The sequence below is a fragment of the Sapajus apella genome, unplaced genomic scaffold (genome assembly GCF_009761245.1).
Source record: "Sapajus apella isolate SASKATOON/1434 unplaced genomic scaffold, GSC_monkey_1.0 scaffold4, whole genome shotgun sequence".
Classification (NCBI taxonomy): Eukaryota; Metazoa; Chordata; class Mammalia; order Primates; family Cebidae; genus Sapajus; species Sapajus apella.
Genome location: NW_022436944.1, coordinates 25,908,332 through 25,927,360, shown reverse-complemented (window position 1 = coordinate 25,927,360; position 19,029 = coordinate 25,908,332). Strand labels below are relative to the sequence as shown.

The 19,029-nt window shown below is 32.7% G+C and overlaps 1 protein-coding gene across 1 annotated transcript in view; it reads left to right on the top strand.

Annotated features, from left to right (window-relative positions):
• SLC25A36 (solute carrier family 25 member 36) overlaps positions 1–19,029 on the top strand; it is a 32,191-nt gene that overhangs the window by 8,333 nt on the left and 4,829 nt on the right. The window contains exons 2-5 of the mRNA XM_032264841.1: positions 3,565–3,729; positions 6,602–6,679; positions 10,179–10,279; positions 18,011–18,077. Of these exons, the coding sequence (XP_032120732.1) occupies positions 3,565–3,729; positions 6,602–6,679; positions 10,179–10,279; positions 18,011–18,077 (411 nt within the window). The remainder of the gene's footprint in view (positions 1–3,564; positions 3,730–6,601; positions 6,680–10,178; positions 10,280–18,010; positions 18,078–19,029) is intronic.

Genomic DNA, 19,029 nt, shown 5'->3' with positions numbered 1-19,029 from the left:
TTCCTACATTTGATTTCCTCCCCCACTTTCCCACCATCTTCTTTTAGTTTACTCTCTTAATTAATTCATGGAATACGTCTTTTAGTTAGCTGTGTAAGAAAAGGGTATGCAGTAGGCAATTTCTTGAATGCTTCTTTTTCCCAGATGTATAGTTTGGCTTGGTGTAGAATTTTAGGGTAAGTAATCTGTAGTTGTCAAGAAGTGTGATGCTAATCTGGTCACTTTTCCTCTGTTATGTGACCTTTTTTCGTTCTGGAAGTTGCTGAAGTCCTTGAAAGATTGCAGTAGTGCATCTTGGTGTGGGTTGTTTTTGCATCCTTTGTTCCTGCTAAACCTGAGCTCAGAAAATATTGAGTTTGTGTACTTCAGAGAATTAGCTTTCTGCCCAGGAATATAGTTTTATCCAGCATGTATCTGTGTGTGTGTGTGTGTGTGTGTGTGTGTGTGTGTGTGTGTGTCCTACTGTTCTTTGCCCTTAATTATTAGGCCTCAAAGCGATTCTGCAGGGCAAAACTCTGCTGCTTTTTGGTATTTCCCTCTGCATGCCTTTCTTTCTTTATTAAGTTGTCTTTCCTGTTGTCCTTATTGGTTGAAAACTTGCAGCTGCCGATTTCTCTGAGGCTCTCTGTTCTGGCATATTCCTTTAGACAGTGAGGTTTTTGACATGGAGAGAAGATAAATCTAATGTAGTTCATCCAATCTTTATTGAAGCAATAGTTTTGTTTTCTACATCAATTCTGGTTTCCAGTGTATATAGTAATTATTTTTAAATTGCAGCAAGAGAAATGCCAGAGTGTCACCCCTATACTATACATCTGTTGCATTCTATAATGTAAAACTACTTCAGGACAATCTAAGTGCTTGTGCATATACCCACTTATGCCACCCCCACCTCTGTATTATCTGTCTGTTCATTTATTGAGTCAGAGTCTCACTCTGTTGCCCAGGCTGGAGTGTGCAGTGCTACAATCTTGACTCCCCCCACCTCACCCTCCCAGATAGCTACGATTACAGGCATTCACCACCGTGCGTGGCTAATTTTTTTGTGTATTTTTTTTTCAATATATATTTTTACAGTAGAGACGGGGTTTTACCATGTTGGCCAGGCTGTTCTCTAACTCCTAACCTCAAGTGATCCACCTTCCTTGGCCTCCCAAAGTGCTAGGATTACAGGTGTGAGCCACTGTGCCTGGACTTTTCTTTTTGTTTTTTTAATTTTGTTTTGTTTTTTTTTTTTTTTTTTTTTTGAGACAGGGTCTCACTCTGTTGCCTGTGTGGGAGTGCAGTAGTGCAATCACAGCTCACTAAAGCCTTGACCTCCCAGGTTTAAGCAATCCTCTTACCTTGGCCTCCCAAGTAGCTGGGATTACAGGTGTGTGCCACTATACCTGGCTGGCTTCTTTCTCCTCTCCTCCCCTCCCCTCCCCTCTCCCTCTTCTTTTCTTTCCTTTCCTTTTTCCTTTCCTTTCTTCCATAGGGTCTCACTGTGTTGCCTAGGCTACTCTCAAACTCCGGGACTCAAGTGATCCTACCACCTCAGCCTCTGAAAGGCTGGGATTACAGGCATACGCCGTCATGCCTGGCCAGTTTAGATTCTCATGTCTTTTTCTTGCTGAAGTGGTTTTTAAGTTATAATAGTATTTACCTTGTCTGTTGGTCTGGCCACAAAATATTTATAATACTTCTATTACAAAATTTCATAGTTATTATTATCAGTAATAGAGACACGTAATTACAAAGCTAGTATTTATTCAGCACTTTCTTTGTGCAGCTTTACAAAATACTTTATGTGGGTTATATCATCTTTACAACAAGCATGCAAGACATAAGTATTGTTTTTACCTGTTCTTGTTTTATTTTCGTTGCATAGTATTTATTTTCTTGGAACCAGGAATGACTGAGTAGAAATCATGGTTTTATGTGCTCACGTTGCTTTTTGTTTTTGTTTTAATTATAGAAGTAATTCATGTTCATTGAATACATCTTTTAGAAGTAATTCATATTTAAGAATACTCTTTCTTAGGTTTTACAGAATATAAAATCAAAACATGTACATGTTTATGATAGATTTTGGGCCTGTTGGGTTTTATGTTCAATAAATTTACAAAGTAAATACACTAAACAGTTAAAAAGAAATCAGGCAAAGCCAAATTGAAATTATTATGGATTGCCATAAATAGATCACTGTTGTAATGTGAATATTGTATGAACCAACCCACAGGTTCTTCTGAGTTCTGCATTGCATATACTCCAAGTACACTGTGTGATGATGACTCATCTCTTTGACCACTTAGCCCTCAACTCTTATCATAAGTAAATTTATGGCTTCTATTTAAGATTCTCCTTGTGATCTTACATGTAATTTAGTTTTAAGTCTATTTTATAGCTGTTTGAAAATAACTTTTCCTTAAGTATTGAGGTCTTTTTAAGTTGTACTTAATTTTGTTTCAGATTACCTGTGACCCTACTACTTTTTGTCCAATTTTGCTGAAATCTGACCATCTAATTGTGGTTTTGACATTTTCATTTTGGGGCTTAAATTTTTTTAACTGCCTGTTTAGAGCTATCAGTGGAATTTTTTGAAATAGTAAGCTTATTTATACTTGAATGTTTCACATAAATATATTCAGCCCCAGGTAGTTCATATATTAAGAATTCCTACTAGTTTTCACATATTTTTCAAGTCAGATTTGTCAAGGTATCATTTATATACAGTAAAATCTACCGTTTATTAAATGTATACAGTTTATTGACCGTTGGCAGATTTATAAAGTCCTTTAAGCACTGCTGTAGTCAGGATATTGACTGGGCCCAATGGTTCATGCCTGTAATCTCAGCACTTTTGGAAGACTGAAGTGGGAGGATTGCTTGAGACTAGGGATTCAAGACCAGCTTGTGCAACATAACAAGACCCTGTCTCAACAAAAAATTTAAAAATTAGGACGGCATGTTGGCGTGTGCCCGTAACTCCAGCTACTAGGGAGGCTGAAGCAAGAGGACTGCTTGAACCCAGGAGTTCAAGGCTACAGTGAGCTATGCTAATGCTACTGCACTCCAGCCTTGATGACAGAGCAAGACTCTCAAAAAAAAAAGAGAAAGATATTGAACATTTTTCATTATTCAAAGAATTCCCCCATGCCCCTTGCAGTCACTTTCTTCCCTCTCCCCTACCCCTTGAAAACCACTGATCTCATTTCTTTTCCTCTCATTTTGCCTTTTCTAGAATATCATAAAAATGTCTGCTTCATGAAGGGGATAATTTTTTTAATGTCAAAAAATAAAAGCCTTTTGTACCTAGTAATAGCACCTATCAATTGAAGACTTCAGCAATTATTCTTGCCAGATAGTTACTAAGCTGTGTTCATTTTAGTTGCTGAAGGTGTTGTATGTAATCAAATAGTGAAAACTCTTAAAAATTTGTTTAGTCATCTAAACATTAAAAATTATAAATTTTAGTATGTTGGCAAAGCTCCAGATATCCATGTGAATTACAGTTCTGGGCATATATGTACTAACTTAAGAATTAAGTAGATAAGCTTTGTCCTTTTTTTTTTTTATTTTTAGATGTGGTGGTACAGTGGGGGCTATTCTGACATGTCCACTGGAAGTTGTAAAAACACGGCTGCAGTCATCTTCTGTGACGCTTTATATTTCTGAAGTTCAACTGAACACCATGGCTGGAGCCAGTGTCAACCGAGTAGTGTCTCCTGGACCTCTTCATTGCCTAAAGTGAGAGCATAGTATTCATGAGTCTTTTTTAGTTTGTTTGCCTAAGTGATTTCTAGATGTTTGTTTACTTATATTCTACCACATTTAAAAAGGTTCTTTATAAACCTAATTACAGAAATTACTCTGACTTATAAGGAATGATAATCCCTAATGGAGAACAGTTAGATAATATAAAATGTAATTTTATTTCCAAGTCATTTGTATTTAGAATATTTCTTTTTTGTATTTTTAATAGAGACAGAGTTTCACCCATATTGGTCAGGCTGGTTTTGAACTCCCACCTTAGGTGATCCGCCTGCCTTGGCCTCCCAAAATACTAGGATTACAGGTGTAAGCCACCTCGCCCAGCCTGTTTTTAGAGCATTTTTACATTTATCCAGTGAATTTTTTTCTAAGGCTATTATAAGTATTTTATTTTGGATTATTCATTTACTTTGGAAATATGATAATGTTTAATGCTAACTCCTTTTGTGTATGTTTTTAATGTTCCAAGTACTCACAAGTAAGTATATCCAATTAATGATAATCTGTGATTTTTGTGTAACATAAATACAACTGAGTCTTACAGCAGAGTTCTAATGCTATTCAGGATTTGTTTAACATTTCCTGATGGTTTGAAAAAGATTTGTTTTTACATTTTCCCATACTTTGTTATGTTGCAATTGGATTTGAAATTTTTGAAAACTATTAAAATCAGGTTTTGCATGTTTATACTTGTAAATGACTGAATGCCTGTGTGTCTGCCTTATCAGCTCACTGTTTGAACTTAGTTCAGTACTGTTTATTTTGTAGTAACAAATAAACTCATTCTGTGTATTTACCTTTGTTACTAAAAGATTTCATCAGCCTTTTCTTTTTTAAAACTTGCTTACATAAGTACATGAATAGGTATGAATAGGTAGAATAAAATTGATAACAGTTTTGGATCGAAATGCCATAGTTAGGCCGGATGCAGTGGCTTAATGCTGGGTGGTAATCTCAGCCCTTTGGGAGGCCGAAGCAGGTGGATCACCTTGAGACCAACCTGGCCAATGTGGTGAAACCCCTTCTCTACTAAAAATACAAAATTAGCCAGGCATGGTGGTACACACCTGTAATCCCAGCTACTCAGGAGGCTGAGGCAGGAGAATCACTTTAACCTAGGAGCAGAGGTTGCAGTGAGCTGAGTTCGCACCACTGCACTCCAGCCTTTGCAATACAATGAGACTCCATTTCAAAAAAAAAAAAAAAAGCCATAGTTATAAATACTTCTCTCTAATTTATAATAGTAAAAGGATTTTAATATGATGATTTTGATATTTACTACCACTGATTGCCTCTCCTTAAAATTCTTCTTTTGACCTCTGTAACATAAATTCTCTTTTTCAGTGATTTTGCCCTCTCTTCACAGGAACTTTAGTAACCCTTTTGGGCTGTGTTTTAATTCCTCAGTTTTTCAGGCCCTCTTTTAAGCTCTTTATATATTAATTTACTTAATCCTCATGATAACCAGTAAGGGGGTACTGTTCTTTATTTACTGCTGATGAAACTATGAGAGAAAAGTTACTTCATTGTCTTAGAGTTATCAGTTACCAGCATTGGGCTTCATACCTGAGAAGTCTGGCCACTCAGTTCATGCCTTAAATTAACCATTAGGCCCAACTACCCTTCAGTAGATCACTCTTAAGCAGGTAGATGTTTGAGAACTACCTGGCCTAGTCTGTTAACTCTGAATTAAAATACCTACTCTTCACTTTCTGTTCCTTCTCATTGCCAAAACTTCATTTCATAACTTACTCCAGGAAAGCCTTCTGTGACTTAGACATGGCTCTCTGTTCCTTTCTCTGCTGGGTATATTTGTATCTAGGTTGTATAGTATTTGCTTGTTAATATGGTCTGTTAATTAATTGTTACGTTATAATTCTTTTTACCAAAACCAAACAGCGAATTTCTCAATGTCAGGGGCCTCACCTTCTTTTTTTTATTTACTTTTTCTAGTTATGAACAGCTAACTATATATACAGTTAAGTACTTAGTATAGCAGGTGTTAACTGAGTGGCAGGAGAAATAACAGGCCAACCATTCTAGTACTTTAAGTGACATTAGGGTAATAGATTCTGCTACAGCATTTCAGTGGAATGGGGATGAGGTAATACTGCAGTACTAAGGAGTATTGTCCAATATTGAGTAAAAGACCTCAAAACCAGGAAGGAACTACATTTCTAACTGATGTGTGGTTATTAAGCTTTCAACTTGCTGGTAAAGATAGTAAAATTAAGGAAATCAAAGATAAGAGTAGCATGATCATGTGAAAATAATGTAGAAGTCTTTATTATTATGTCAATCTTTCAGGAAAGAATCCGAACAGACTTTTAAAAAAATCATTACTAGTAAATCTATTATCAATATTAAACAATTTATGTTGTCATAAAAAAAAAAAGTGTTTGTTTGTTTTTTTTTCTTTTGAGACAAGGTTTCCCTTTGTCACCCAGGCTAGAGTGCAGTGGTGTGATCTTGGCTGACTGCAACCTCTGCCTTCTGAGTTCAAACGATTCTTCTACCTCAGCCTCTCGAATAGCGATTACAGGCATGCGCCACAATGCCCAGCTAATTTCTATATTTTTATTAATAACGAGGTTTCACAATGTTGGCCAGGCTGGTCTTGAACTCCTAACCTCAAGGAATCTGCCCGCCTCAGCCTCCCAAAGTACTGGAATTACAGGCATGAGACACTGCACCTGGCCACAAATTTTTAATAAATAAGGAAAACTCACCAGAGAAGCATAACATTATAATACAAAATACCGGATTTAGACCCTAACTTTATTCATACAAGGTAAATAAATTACCAAACTTTGAAGGGTATTTCTAATATAATTTTTTTCTCTTTCAGGGTGATCTTGGAAAAAGAAGGGCCTCGTTCCTTGTTTAGAGGATTAGGCCCCAATTTAGTGGGGGTAGCCCCTTCCAGGTAAAAAAAAAAAAAAAAAAAAAATGTTTAAAGTTAAGCAGATTATGGCAGTCTCTTTTGTTTCAGCATACCTGGATTTAATCATATACAGTTAAATTTATAAATGTGGTTTTCAGTGTTTATGGGATGTTAAAATACTTAATTTTCTTTTTAAGAATTTCAGATGCTAGCCAGAACAAATTTATATAATAAAGTAATGTTTGGTGATAGAAATGGTACTGGATATTTTGAAGATAACAATATTTCAATACTGTTGGAAATTAACAGTAGTAATACAAATACAAAGGCTGTGTTTCATAATGTAAGGGAGAAGGTATAGTATTTGCATTAAATTATTGATAGTCTTATAACTGGGGGAGAACAAAGAAGTATGGCATATTATAGCTAGAAGTTTAAGGAAAACTGTATTTATAGATAGGCATTTTAAATGTTAAAATTCTGTAGGTGGACCTGAGATTTTTGGGGGAGGTGTTGTAATCACAATATTGAAGATATTATATATCTTTATATTACATAGATACAAAATTAGTAATATTTGCAAGCTAAATCTGGAAACCCCTTGTAGCTGGTGGCACTGTATTCAGTCTTCTGGGGAAATGGCAGTATAAGCAATACTCTCATCTGACCATAGGAGTTAGAAGAATTTGAGGGTGCAGAATTGGAAATCTACACAGGGCTAAACCTTATTTTGAGATAAGTGTTTGGCAGATTTGTGCATTTAACTAAACCAGCTTTTGCATGTCAAAGAATTTTGTCTCTAAGAAAAATAAGCATTCTTTTAAATAAGTATTTTCCTTGGGCCAAAAGGCATTTAGGGTATCTCAAATTTTTCTACTTTTCATAACTATCCTGCTCTGCGCTCTGCCTGAAGTTAGTGCTCCTTTCTCACTTTCAATATAGAAATTAAACTTCAAAGAAACAAAATGGAAAAGTAGAACTAAAGGACTAGGAAAGATGTCAGGGCCTAGAACAGGGTTGAAGAAAGGGACAAAAAGTGTGAAAACATGAGAATTTGTGTATCATTGAAGGGCAATATGTGATGCACATGGCCTTTACCATAATAAAAAGGTAGCTAATCAAGGAAGATGCTGAAGAGATGTCAGGGTGAGAAGCATAAAGACCTATGGTGTAACAAACAGGTATCAGTAACCATCTAAAAGGATGGGCATGGCACCATGTGTAGGTGCAAAGGACCTCATAGTAAGATCATTGTGAAGCAGTTTTTATACAAAGTCAAAAGACAGAGAACAAGCAAAAGAACTAATAACTTAAAGGAACAACCAAAGGAACTAGCAGTAAGAAAGGGGAAGATCTGGAGCTCTTAAAACTAAGTCATTTTTTGGCTTATGGGGCAAACCAAACAGATAGAATGGTTCCATTCCCTATGAAGGAAGCCAAAAGGACATGAAAACATCACTGTCATTTTTCTCTGACACTGTTGTATCTTAGATTGTTAACCTCTTCCATGATAGAACACTGCAAAATTCATATTTAGAGTGAAAACGCTTTCTAAATCCAAACCTTGTGCCAGATCCATGTCTTGGTATTTATTAGGTTTCAACTTTTTATGGGTTCTCTTCTCTAAGAAAATAACCAAAATTGCATCCTAATTATAAAAAAAAAAAAAAAAAAAAAAAAACTTTAAGGAAAAGAATAAAAACACCAAATACAGTGGCTCATGCATGTAATCCCATCTTCTTGGGAGGCTGAGGTGGGAGGATCATGTGAGACCCGTAATTCAAAACCAGCCTGAGCAACATAGGAAGACTCTGTCTCGTTTAAAAAAAAAAAAAAAATGTATAGCATAAAGTTTCTACCCTAAACACATCACCTCTCACCCTGTGTACCTTCCCAAACACACACTTCTCATAGATAACCACCATTAATAGACAGTTCATGTATATTCTTCTAGTAATTTTTCTGGGTGATCATATACATAAAAATGTGTATACTTGCTATGTATTACACCTTACATAAACTCAATCATACTAAATGTTTAACCTAATTTAACTTGAAGTTTTTCCATGGTAATTTGTGTTTTTTAATTGTATAGTATTCCATCATTAATAAACATTTCCTTATTAACATTTAGATTTTTTAGATTTTCACTGTATAAACAATGGTTCAATAAATCTTTAAACACTTTAGGAAATATATTTTCTTAGGATCACTACCTAAAATTAGGATTTCTGGATAAAAAGACATATGCATATTTAAGACTAGTGAAAATTGCCTTACTATAAAAAGGCATACTAGATTTTTATTCTTTATCCACATCCTTACCAATGCTGGCTACTGTCCATCTTTTTTTAATACTTACCAAATGGACCGAAAGGGATTTTTTTCACTGTTTTAATATGTATTTATTTAATTTTGGTACAGTCATACTTTGTTTCTTACAATTTGTCATTTGTATAAATCTCCTGTGAATTGCCTGTATATATTTCATGGCCACTTTCTCATTAGGATTTCTTTTTTTCTTACTGATTTCTGGAAATGCATTCATTGTTTATTCCTCTTCCCAGTTTGGTATCAAGTGTAATTTATGTTTTTCTTTCTCATAAAGTAGAATGTTTCATTTTAAGTTATATCAATTTTCCTTTTTTCTTAAGCGCAGTAAAAAAGGTACAAGAGTGAAATTCTCCTCGTTTGTACTTGTCTACTCTGTTATTGGATAAGTAATCAGGATTGTTGGAAATAACATGATATTTTATATAGCAAGCAAATAATTCAAAGCGTGGGAAGTTAACATAGAGGAGGTGGCGGGGAGGCATCAAATCGTAGTCAGTAAGTTAACAATGAGGGAAATAATTTAATTTCATTCAGTGTTTACAGACATTGGAAAACATAGGCTGACACCTGATGGGTCTGGTTTCTTTTGTTGGAATTGTTTTGTCTCTTTAAAGATAACGTGAATTACTGCATGTGTAGAATGAATGAGAATATGCCACAGTATCTTAAAGTTGTTGAGCATATACTTTAATCAATTGGATCTGCTTTACTTTCTTCTCCCCATCAAAAAATCATATGTTAAATGCTCATACCATATCTACTTATCTCCAGTAACTATTTAGCCTTAGCATTGCACCAGCCATACAGCCTTATTCACTCATTTAGTTTCTAAACATCATAATCTTAAATACTTTTTGTTTAAATTAGTTATTTTCTTTTTTTAAAAATTTTCCTTTTTTTGTTTTATCTTCTTGGATACCAAGTTTCAGTGAGTTAAGTGGCTATCAGAGTATTGGACAGGCGCCTGTTTGTTTGCGGATGAATGGTAGGAACTTTACATTTGATACTGTCTTATTTTAATGAGTCAATACAAAAAGTACTTCAGGGTATTTGTGAAATGTGTAAATCTAATGTTACATGAGAATATGGCTAAGACTTTGTTTATGGTTTTTAAATTTCTCCATTCTAAAATTATGAAGTTCAATTTATATTTAAATCTTACGCATGAAGAACATGCTTATTGATAAATCTAAAATCTCTATTTTAGAGCAATATACTTTGCTGCTTATTCAAACTGCAAGGAAAAGTTGAATGATGTATTTGATCCTGATTCTACCCAAGTACACATGATTTCAGCTGCAATGGCAGGTATGAATGTATGATATTAAAAAACAAAAAACTTTCTGAAACCTAGAGGCTTTATATTGAATTATAAGTTTGTATTGAAAAATTGATGATTAATGTGCTTTTCATTATTAGATGGTTTTTACATTTATTGATATAAAACAAATTAGGTATATGTAAAGTCTTCATCAGGTGACATTTTTGTAGTTAGGAGTTTACATGCTAGGGTACAGGTAAATATATTTATATTGCCTTGTGTAGTCCACTGAATGTTTAGTGATCATTGTTAATAGTTTTAAGAATCCAACCATAATTACAATATAAATAAATTATGGAGCTATAATTTACACTTCTCTCCTCAATTTCTGTTAGTGCCTTTTCCCTTTTTGCTGCATGTTTTGGCTTCTGTCTGAAATGTGTCGGCAATTCTTGGTAAAGTATTCATTTTGTCCTGTGCTGAAATGCTGAAATTTTTATGAGTGATAAATTATTGATAATTCACTTACTATGTGTATATTTTTAAATTGTTTATTATTCCACGTAAATTACACTAGATAGTACCTAAAATTTAGACACTGGCTGTGTGTACATGCTTACTATAGAAATGTTTCCAGGAACTCTCTGTTTCTGTCATCACTGATAAGTATATATGATTCTGAATTAAAATAACTAGTTTTAGGTCTTTGCACTGCCGTAAAGATAAGCAGTTGGAGGTTGGTTTGACCAGTCTCATTCTGGAATCATTTGCTATTATGCATGTTGGACAGAGCCATCCATGAACTTTGATTTCCAATAGAAAATTCTCTCCAGTATTTAAGATTTATTGCGTATTTACCCGTATCTCACATTTTCAAATTATACTATGACTTTATAAACTGCAGCTGCATTCATCAGCTGTTGATCAATAAATTGAGTGTCAATTATGTACTTAATAATGAGTGAGTGCCTTGAACTGTTAAACACTTTCAGTTTAGAAATAAATTGAATCCATTTGACCTATATACTTCATGAAGTAAGTTTGAAATACAAATCTCTTAAAGATCGATAGCCCCCTCATATTACAAATTGGTTTTAAGGCTTTTTATATTTAATGATTGTCGATTGACTCACTGAAGCTTTAAAACTGGAAGAGGCAATCTAAAGGTCAAAATGGTGAAATTACTCTGATTTACCAATAAGGAGGCCTTGGACAATTTATGTAATTTGCACAAACCTGTGTTAGTTTACTCATGGAATGAGTCAGGTGGTCTACATAGATTTGGATTTTGAAAATTAGTTCTTTGATTTAGTGTCATAGAGACTATGTTGTTACAACTAGAATTATTTTTAATGTAATTTTTACAGATGTTGAATATTAATAGATAGGATTTTTCCCCTATGAATTTGATTGGATATAAGGTAAAGGTTGGTGACCAGTGACAAACCTTATAACCACTCTATCAGGTTCTTTAAAAATTTATTTCTGAATTATCAGTGATTATGTTTTTGGCTTTTAACCTCAGATAATCATAAAGAAATGTTAATCTTATTTGAACGAACTGAAATCTAGAAAGTAGATGAGCAGCCATTTTAAATTGATATTTGTTATATCAGTATTGCAAATGTAGAGGTTCAGAATATCTTTATTTCCACTGGAACATCTTATTTCATTAGAGTAGGTCATCAGAATTTATTACTGTGTTTGTATCGCATTGCAAAGAATTTTGGAATTGTCAGTTTGCACTTTTTTCTCAAATGTGTACAAATGTTGATATGTAGTTTGTTTTTATCTGTACGTTAATACCATTTCCCAACTTGAATTCCTTGAGTTTTGGTAAACTGGTAGTCTCAGACTTGTTCATAGATTATACTGCTTGAATTTGTTTGCAGTTACATTGTTCCGAGAATTGTGCTTTCAGAGCTTCTATTCATGAGCATTAACATTTAGCTTTGCAGTTTTATACATAACTATATGGTGGGTAAAACTGAATGGTCCAATGCAGACTTATTAAGGTAGCCTTTTGCCCCCTTTGTTCTTGAAATAATCTAGACCAGATTACTCGGGGGTTTTTTAGGATTATTTTTGTAGGTCTAAATATGAATAAAGATTTGGGAGTATGAAGTACTTAAAGATAGTTCTGGGAAAATCATTTTTAACTCTATTTTAAAGGGAAAAAAATGCTAACCTTGTCACTTTAGTACACAAAAACACACTAAAATAGACTGTTAATGATACTGTCTGCAAGATTTTAGCACACCAAATAGCACACCCATTAAGGATTTATAAGACAGAGTGTATACGTAATTTTTATTCCAAGTGACCTTTCAATTCATTTTGCATTTTATCCATATGAACTCATGTTTAAGTTAGATACTAAAAATGTACTTATTAAAAGGAGAGTTTATTTAAAGTGGATCTTTTTATTTGTTGTAGTGCACACTATAGAATTTGTAAGCCTTTAAAATTGAGTTATAAATTTTCATGCATTGAAGTTTTTCCATTTGTGAGGATAATCAAATTAAATAATGTTGACTTTTAATATTTTGGCTGCCTGTTTTTCCTCTTACACATGACTTTTGACAGACTAAATAAATCTTAGCTATTCAGGGTATCTGTTTTCTTGCCTGTATATTTTGTTTAAATTAACTGTATATTCCTCTGTATACACACCTAGGCACAGATGTATGCAAAAAAAATTTATTACTTCTTTCTTTATAGTAATTCCCAATTTTTAAAAGATTTTATCTGGCATGTATATACTTTTATATACAACATTATAAATGTACAGGAAATGAATTCTGATTTTAATTGGATTATATATTCATACAGTTACTTCTCAGTTTTTAAAATACTTACATTTATTGAATGTTTCCTACATACCTAGTGGGTTTGATTTGCTTACAGTATACACTGTTATTTTTCAATTTATGTTTTTCTATTAGATTTAAACTTCATTATAATAAAGGCTTTTACTCATTAAATACAGGTATTGTCTTGCATTTATGAAATATTTTTAAACAATATTTTATTTGTCCATGGCAGTTAATTCAGCCAGATGGATGGTTGGACAGATGTTTTGTGTGTTTGTGTGTAAACATTCTTCCTGTTTTTTGTTTTGTAGAACACAAGAAATTAAATACAAAATAATGCAAAATATTTCATAAATATGGATGTGCAATATTACTGGCCATAGTGCAAAAGGTGAAAGGTACTATTGTAGCAATATATACTTTATTTTATTAAAAATTTATATAAATAGCTCCAAAATGAAGTTACTTGAATATTCTGTTGGGCTTTTTTTTTTTTTTTTTTAAGATTTGCTAAGTAGGCTGATTGTTAAAGAATAGAAATTGTGTTTTCAGCTCCTTAATCATAGTAGATAATAGTGGTAGGAAAATGGGACATGATGATCCCCTCTAAATATTCCCTTTTGACAAGGTTAGCATTTTTTCTTTAAGGCAGAATTGATCTTCTTTTAGGTAAGTATTTAGATTCTGAAACTGCTGCAGATGGCAGGATTTTCAGTACTCGGTACATTTTTTTAAATGGCCCATTTTGATATTTCTTTTTTTTAAACTTAAAATTTTCAAAAAAGTTAGATCTCACAGTAAATATTTCTCAAATCCTTCCAATGGGATTCAGTTTGTACACATGTTTCTGATGAGGTCACTGCTTGTTGTTATGATACAGAAAAGCCTGTGTCTATTTTAGGCATTTACTGTACATTTCTCCCGAGAAAAGAGTGAGATCGTGTCATCTCATGCTCCCCATCCGCAGGTCACTTCCTGTAGAAATATGGACTAACTTAAACCTCGTGAGTACTGATCTGAGCATCTCTTGCAGCCTGTAGTATAAGAAACACACCCTGGGATTTTGTAATAGCTGTGGAATTAGAAGGCGGGAAATTAACTTTTATTTCCTGAATTTGTGTGTGCATTGCGTATTTTATAAAGGCTAAGTCTGATCCCATTATAATATTCCTTCTAGAAGGAAGAAAGATACCTTTCAGTCATCATGTAATAAAAGCCTGGGGTCTTCAGCTTGGCCATAACAGCCTTGACCCCCAAAGAATTTGTTAACTATATATATATATATATATATATATATGTATTGCTATAAATGATATTATACTATCTTAAAAGTTTTAGACAAAATCATAGTTCTCTTTGCTTAGCATAACATAATTTAAAAGCCTAATACAATGCTTTCCATTCTTTTGTCTGTTGATACTTGGCTTTCTTAGAGCTTTTTTGCAAAAAAACTAAATAAATAAATAGATTTTAATATCATTACTTTGCAAATAAATGCAGGATAAGAATATATGGGATCTTAGCTGTTTTAGTTTTAATTACTTTAAAAAGTAGTATTAATACATTTCTCTTAGGAGGTTAGGTGGGCTTTGTTCTTACAGAAGTTAGTTTAAATAAAAAGTACTGAAAATGCAACACTACAGGTATCACTCACTTAATGAAAACATTTTCAGCAAGTTTAAGCAGAATTTTTCTGTTAATCTGGTTTTTAATTGGTTGACAACTATCAAATGGAGTCTTCAATAAAGCAAAACTTTTAAAATAGTTTTTTTTTAATGTTTTTTAAGCTTTCTAATACGCTAACCACCCTACTAACAATATGGCCAATATACTGGCACTTTGCTTTAACTGACTGTGGAACAATATTAGTTCTTCTTCACTTACAAATGGATCCCTCATGTCATCTTAAGTTTATTTTAATGTTTCACTGGGTGCTCAGAATCTTAATATAAATTAGCATGTTATCAAAATGTCACAAAATTAAAATGAAAAATAAAAAGTAATAGGCAATTTCTAAATTTCAGGGGCACCATTCCCAGTATCTTTGTGTGCGTTCGTCTTATAAGTATTACGAAGAATGTTTAGCTTTGGCTAACCTCAAATTGCCTTACCATATATAATGCTAAGTTATGATAAATTTTTGTTTTATTCCATTGGCTTTATTTATTAGATTAGTAGATTATATTTATTAGATGTAATTAGTCTAGTCATGTCTATTTAGTTTGTTAAAGTGTCTTTGGTTAGGAGAATAATAGCATAAAACTCAAGGACCTGAGTTTTAAGTGGTAAAAGGCTAATAGCGGATTGTGCCTAGATTATTTACCTAACCTATGGTTTGCTTGCAGTTAGGCTAGTGTCTTTATTAAGAGCTAGCTCTCATTAGGAGAATTGAGCCAGAGCAACCGTAGTAAACATAGCTTGCTGATAATAGCAATTACATAGGGATAAGATGACATTCTCTCACTTACCTAAATTTTAATGTGTCCTGTTACATAGGTTAATTTGTGCTTGGAAATGAGTTTTAGTTAAGTGAGAAATACCTGTTGTTTGCTTTCTGACATTATACTAATATGTACAGAGAATAATTTATAATTTTGGGATCTTTAAAAAGTTTTATTCCTAACATTTACAAAAATTTATTGTATTATTGTAAAGTTTTTTATGTATGGGTTTTTTTCCAGCCTCAAAATCTTTTGTGACTTGGAAGAGTATTATGGACAGAAGCTTGGGTATTAACTTTATGTTTTTAGAAATAGAGCTTTTATTTAAAAAAAAAAAAAAAATATAAATAAAAAACTTAGGTGCCCATCTTCTTTACAAATTAAGCATAATAAGATGAATGAGAACTTTCACCTAGATTGGCTTTTTTTTTTTAAGTTTGATGTAACGATTCCCATTTTTAAGCTTTTAAAATTCAATAAAAAGCAAATTGTTTTTCTTAAGAGTTCTACAAAATGATTAATAAAAATTATTGTTAGTAATGCAGAATATTTTGTTGGTTTATGCTGCTTAGCAGCTTTTTACTAATAAACCCTTAATTTTGCTGTACAGACATTCAGCTAATACAAATATTTAAGTTTATAAAACAAGAATCATTAAATTGGAGTTTTACCAGAACATTGATGTCTGATTGCTTTAAAATATAATTTGAATATCCTAGCCTTTTCACTTAGAAAAATGAGGTTCAAAAGAAGAAAAAAATAATACTCTACAACTTTGTTCTCAGTTAAGCTAGAACCATGCAAGAAAAATATTTAAACTGGACTGATAGTTTTATGTTTTTCTTTTCATTTCTTTTACCAAAAATAGATGCATGAAAAGAACTTTTTATTTAAAAAGATGTTCCTGGCAATCTGCTCAACACTTTAAATTTTATCAATTTAGTACCTGCTGATGCGTCTAAAATTCTTGGTCCCATTCTAGTTTTATACTTATGTATGTAGTATTAAAAAGCACTTAAGAGAAATGTAGATTATGTAATCTTTACAAAAGTATTAAAGGAGTTATTTAAACGGAATTTTTGCTCTATTTATCTTGTTTGCTAAATAGATTTAATTGGAGCATCCATCTGTGTAACATCTGGCTATTTCTACAGTGTTAAAACAGTGGGTTAAGGAAGTAAAATTTGAGTTAACCAGTTACTGACATAGAAAAGAACCTTGTGAGACCAAATTCAGCTTTGTAAACTATTTAGTCTAATTATTTTGCATATGTAGATAATACCTTTGAAAGCCAAGAAAGGTTTATGATTGGATCTGTATATCAATATTAATTTTTTTAAAAATTATTCTTAAGTACATTATAGCACTTCTGTTCCTGTAAGTACTTTACTCATCTTAAATATACTGATCATAAGCTACCTTTATAAAAATAATGTGCTTGACCTGCTAGTATTTGATAGGAATATTAAAACAGTTAAGATCCTTAAACATTTCTGCACATAAGTTTTTATTGAATTTAAAGGCCAGTTGAATAAATGTAGCTTAACGTGAGTAGTTATATGAAGTCTGTGTAAACTAAAACCCTGTTTTGTGTAGATAGAGCAATCTTTGTAAGTTTCTGTAAAGATTGTATTTAGTGTGCTGTTTTTCCATAGCTAGGAAGGTGGCAAGTAAAACATATACACTAGCCTAGAAACAGACTGTTCCAGGTAGATCTTAATTTACTACCTGGAATGAGCCATCTTAGGTGACCACCATTTTGCACCAATACTTAGTACATAGTACTTTACTTTTAAAGTAAACTAGAGCTGTCTTCTACCCTGAGTTTCTTTCTTCCATGTCTATAAAAGTAAGAGGGAGCTTCCAATTTGTAATTTTTTGAACTTTTGAGTTTTTGTATGTGTTTAAGTAGATGAAAATAGATCTGTCCTATTAACCCTAACAAAAATCTTACTTCTGTGATACCATTATTTTAACAGTATTAGTAATATGTAGAAAGTATTCATGGGCCAAACAGTCTTTTCTACTATATAATCAACTAAAGATCAAAATATTGGTAAAATTTGACATTTATGGAGAATTCATTTTGAATGTGGTGATTTGGGATGCTAATTGAATCCCAGGTAGCTGTTTTTCTAACTGGTTTTTAGGATCCCAAGTGCATGCTTTTTAGCCATAGAATACACAAATTGTCTATGTGTTTGTAGAGATGGATTTCTGAATTCAGCTTAGACAGTAGAGAGTACCCTAAAGGATATTCTAAATTTTAAAAGCAATTCATATTCATTTTGCTCTTGAAAGAATCTGTTAGTTAAGGACAGAATTTGAGAATTCATATAGATTGGAAATGAAGATTAATGTTTGTCGTATGGATTTGTAAAATGAAAGTAACATACACACAAATTAATAGTTTAAATATTTATATACATTTTCTTGAATGTAGATTGATATAATTTTTAAAACCTTAAAGTTAATAGTGTATTCTTCATTTTTACCAGAGTTCATTTTAAACATGTTTGTTTAGGTTTTACTGCAATCACAGCAACCAACCCCATTTGGCTTATAAAGACTCGGTTACAGCTTGATGCAAGGTATGTTAACTCCTTACAATGGTTAAAGTGGATTTAACTAATTTTTTTCTACAGTTTTTTTTTTCTTACCTTTTGCTGCTGAATTTGTTTTTTGCTGTTGTAGTTTAGTTTTCAAACTTGGGTCTGCCATCAGAAAAAAGATAATGTAATAGTTGACAGTATGAGCTTTTCCAGGTGAGAAAAGTGTATTATTAATATGTGTTGTTGTTTTTTTGTTTTGTTTTAAAAAGAGTGGCTAGAAAGATTCCATAGAGAAAAAACAAGAAAAGAAAGAGATAAATTAACCCAGCCAAAAGGTAGTACTTCCCCTGCATGGGTATTTATACTTGGCCTCGCAGAGCTAAATAAACCACAAGGTCAGCTAGTCTAGACTGAATGTTTGAGAATCATTGCTTAAATTTAGTGACCTTATGTATAGAGAACTCTAGGCTGAGAAATAGTTTGCGTATATCATCTGTTACCACAGACCACTTTACAATAGCAAGATTCATTCGTTCAACAAATCTGTATTAGCAGATGCTGCTATGTTTTAGAGATGCACTTGGAAACAGTGGGAACTAATTTTAAATGGAATAATCAAGGAATGGTTTTTTGAACCTATGTTAAGCAGAGGAACCAACTGTTGCAAACTTGAGAGGTTCTAAAGTGTAGAGCCTTTGGTGTTCTGGGAACTGAGAGTAGGCCAAAAGCAGTGTTGTATAGAGTCTTGCCATCTTAACTCTCCTATTGACTTTACAGTAGAGACTAGGGAAAGATAATACTTTTAAGTAGAGAGATGGTCCTATGTTATATGTTACAATAATAATGGTTTTGAACTGTTTTAGACTTTTAGTCCGGAGTAGGTTCTGTGTATAACATGTTTCTTCTGTTTTTATATTTTGGTGTTTGGAAAATAGTGTTACCTCCAATAGGTTTAAAAGCTAACAAATCATTAACAATTATGCCTGCTAAG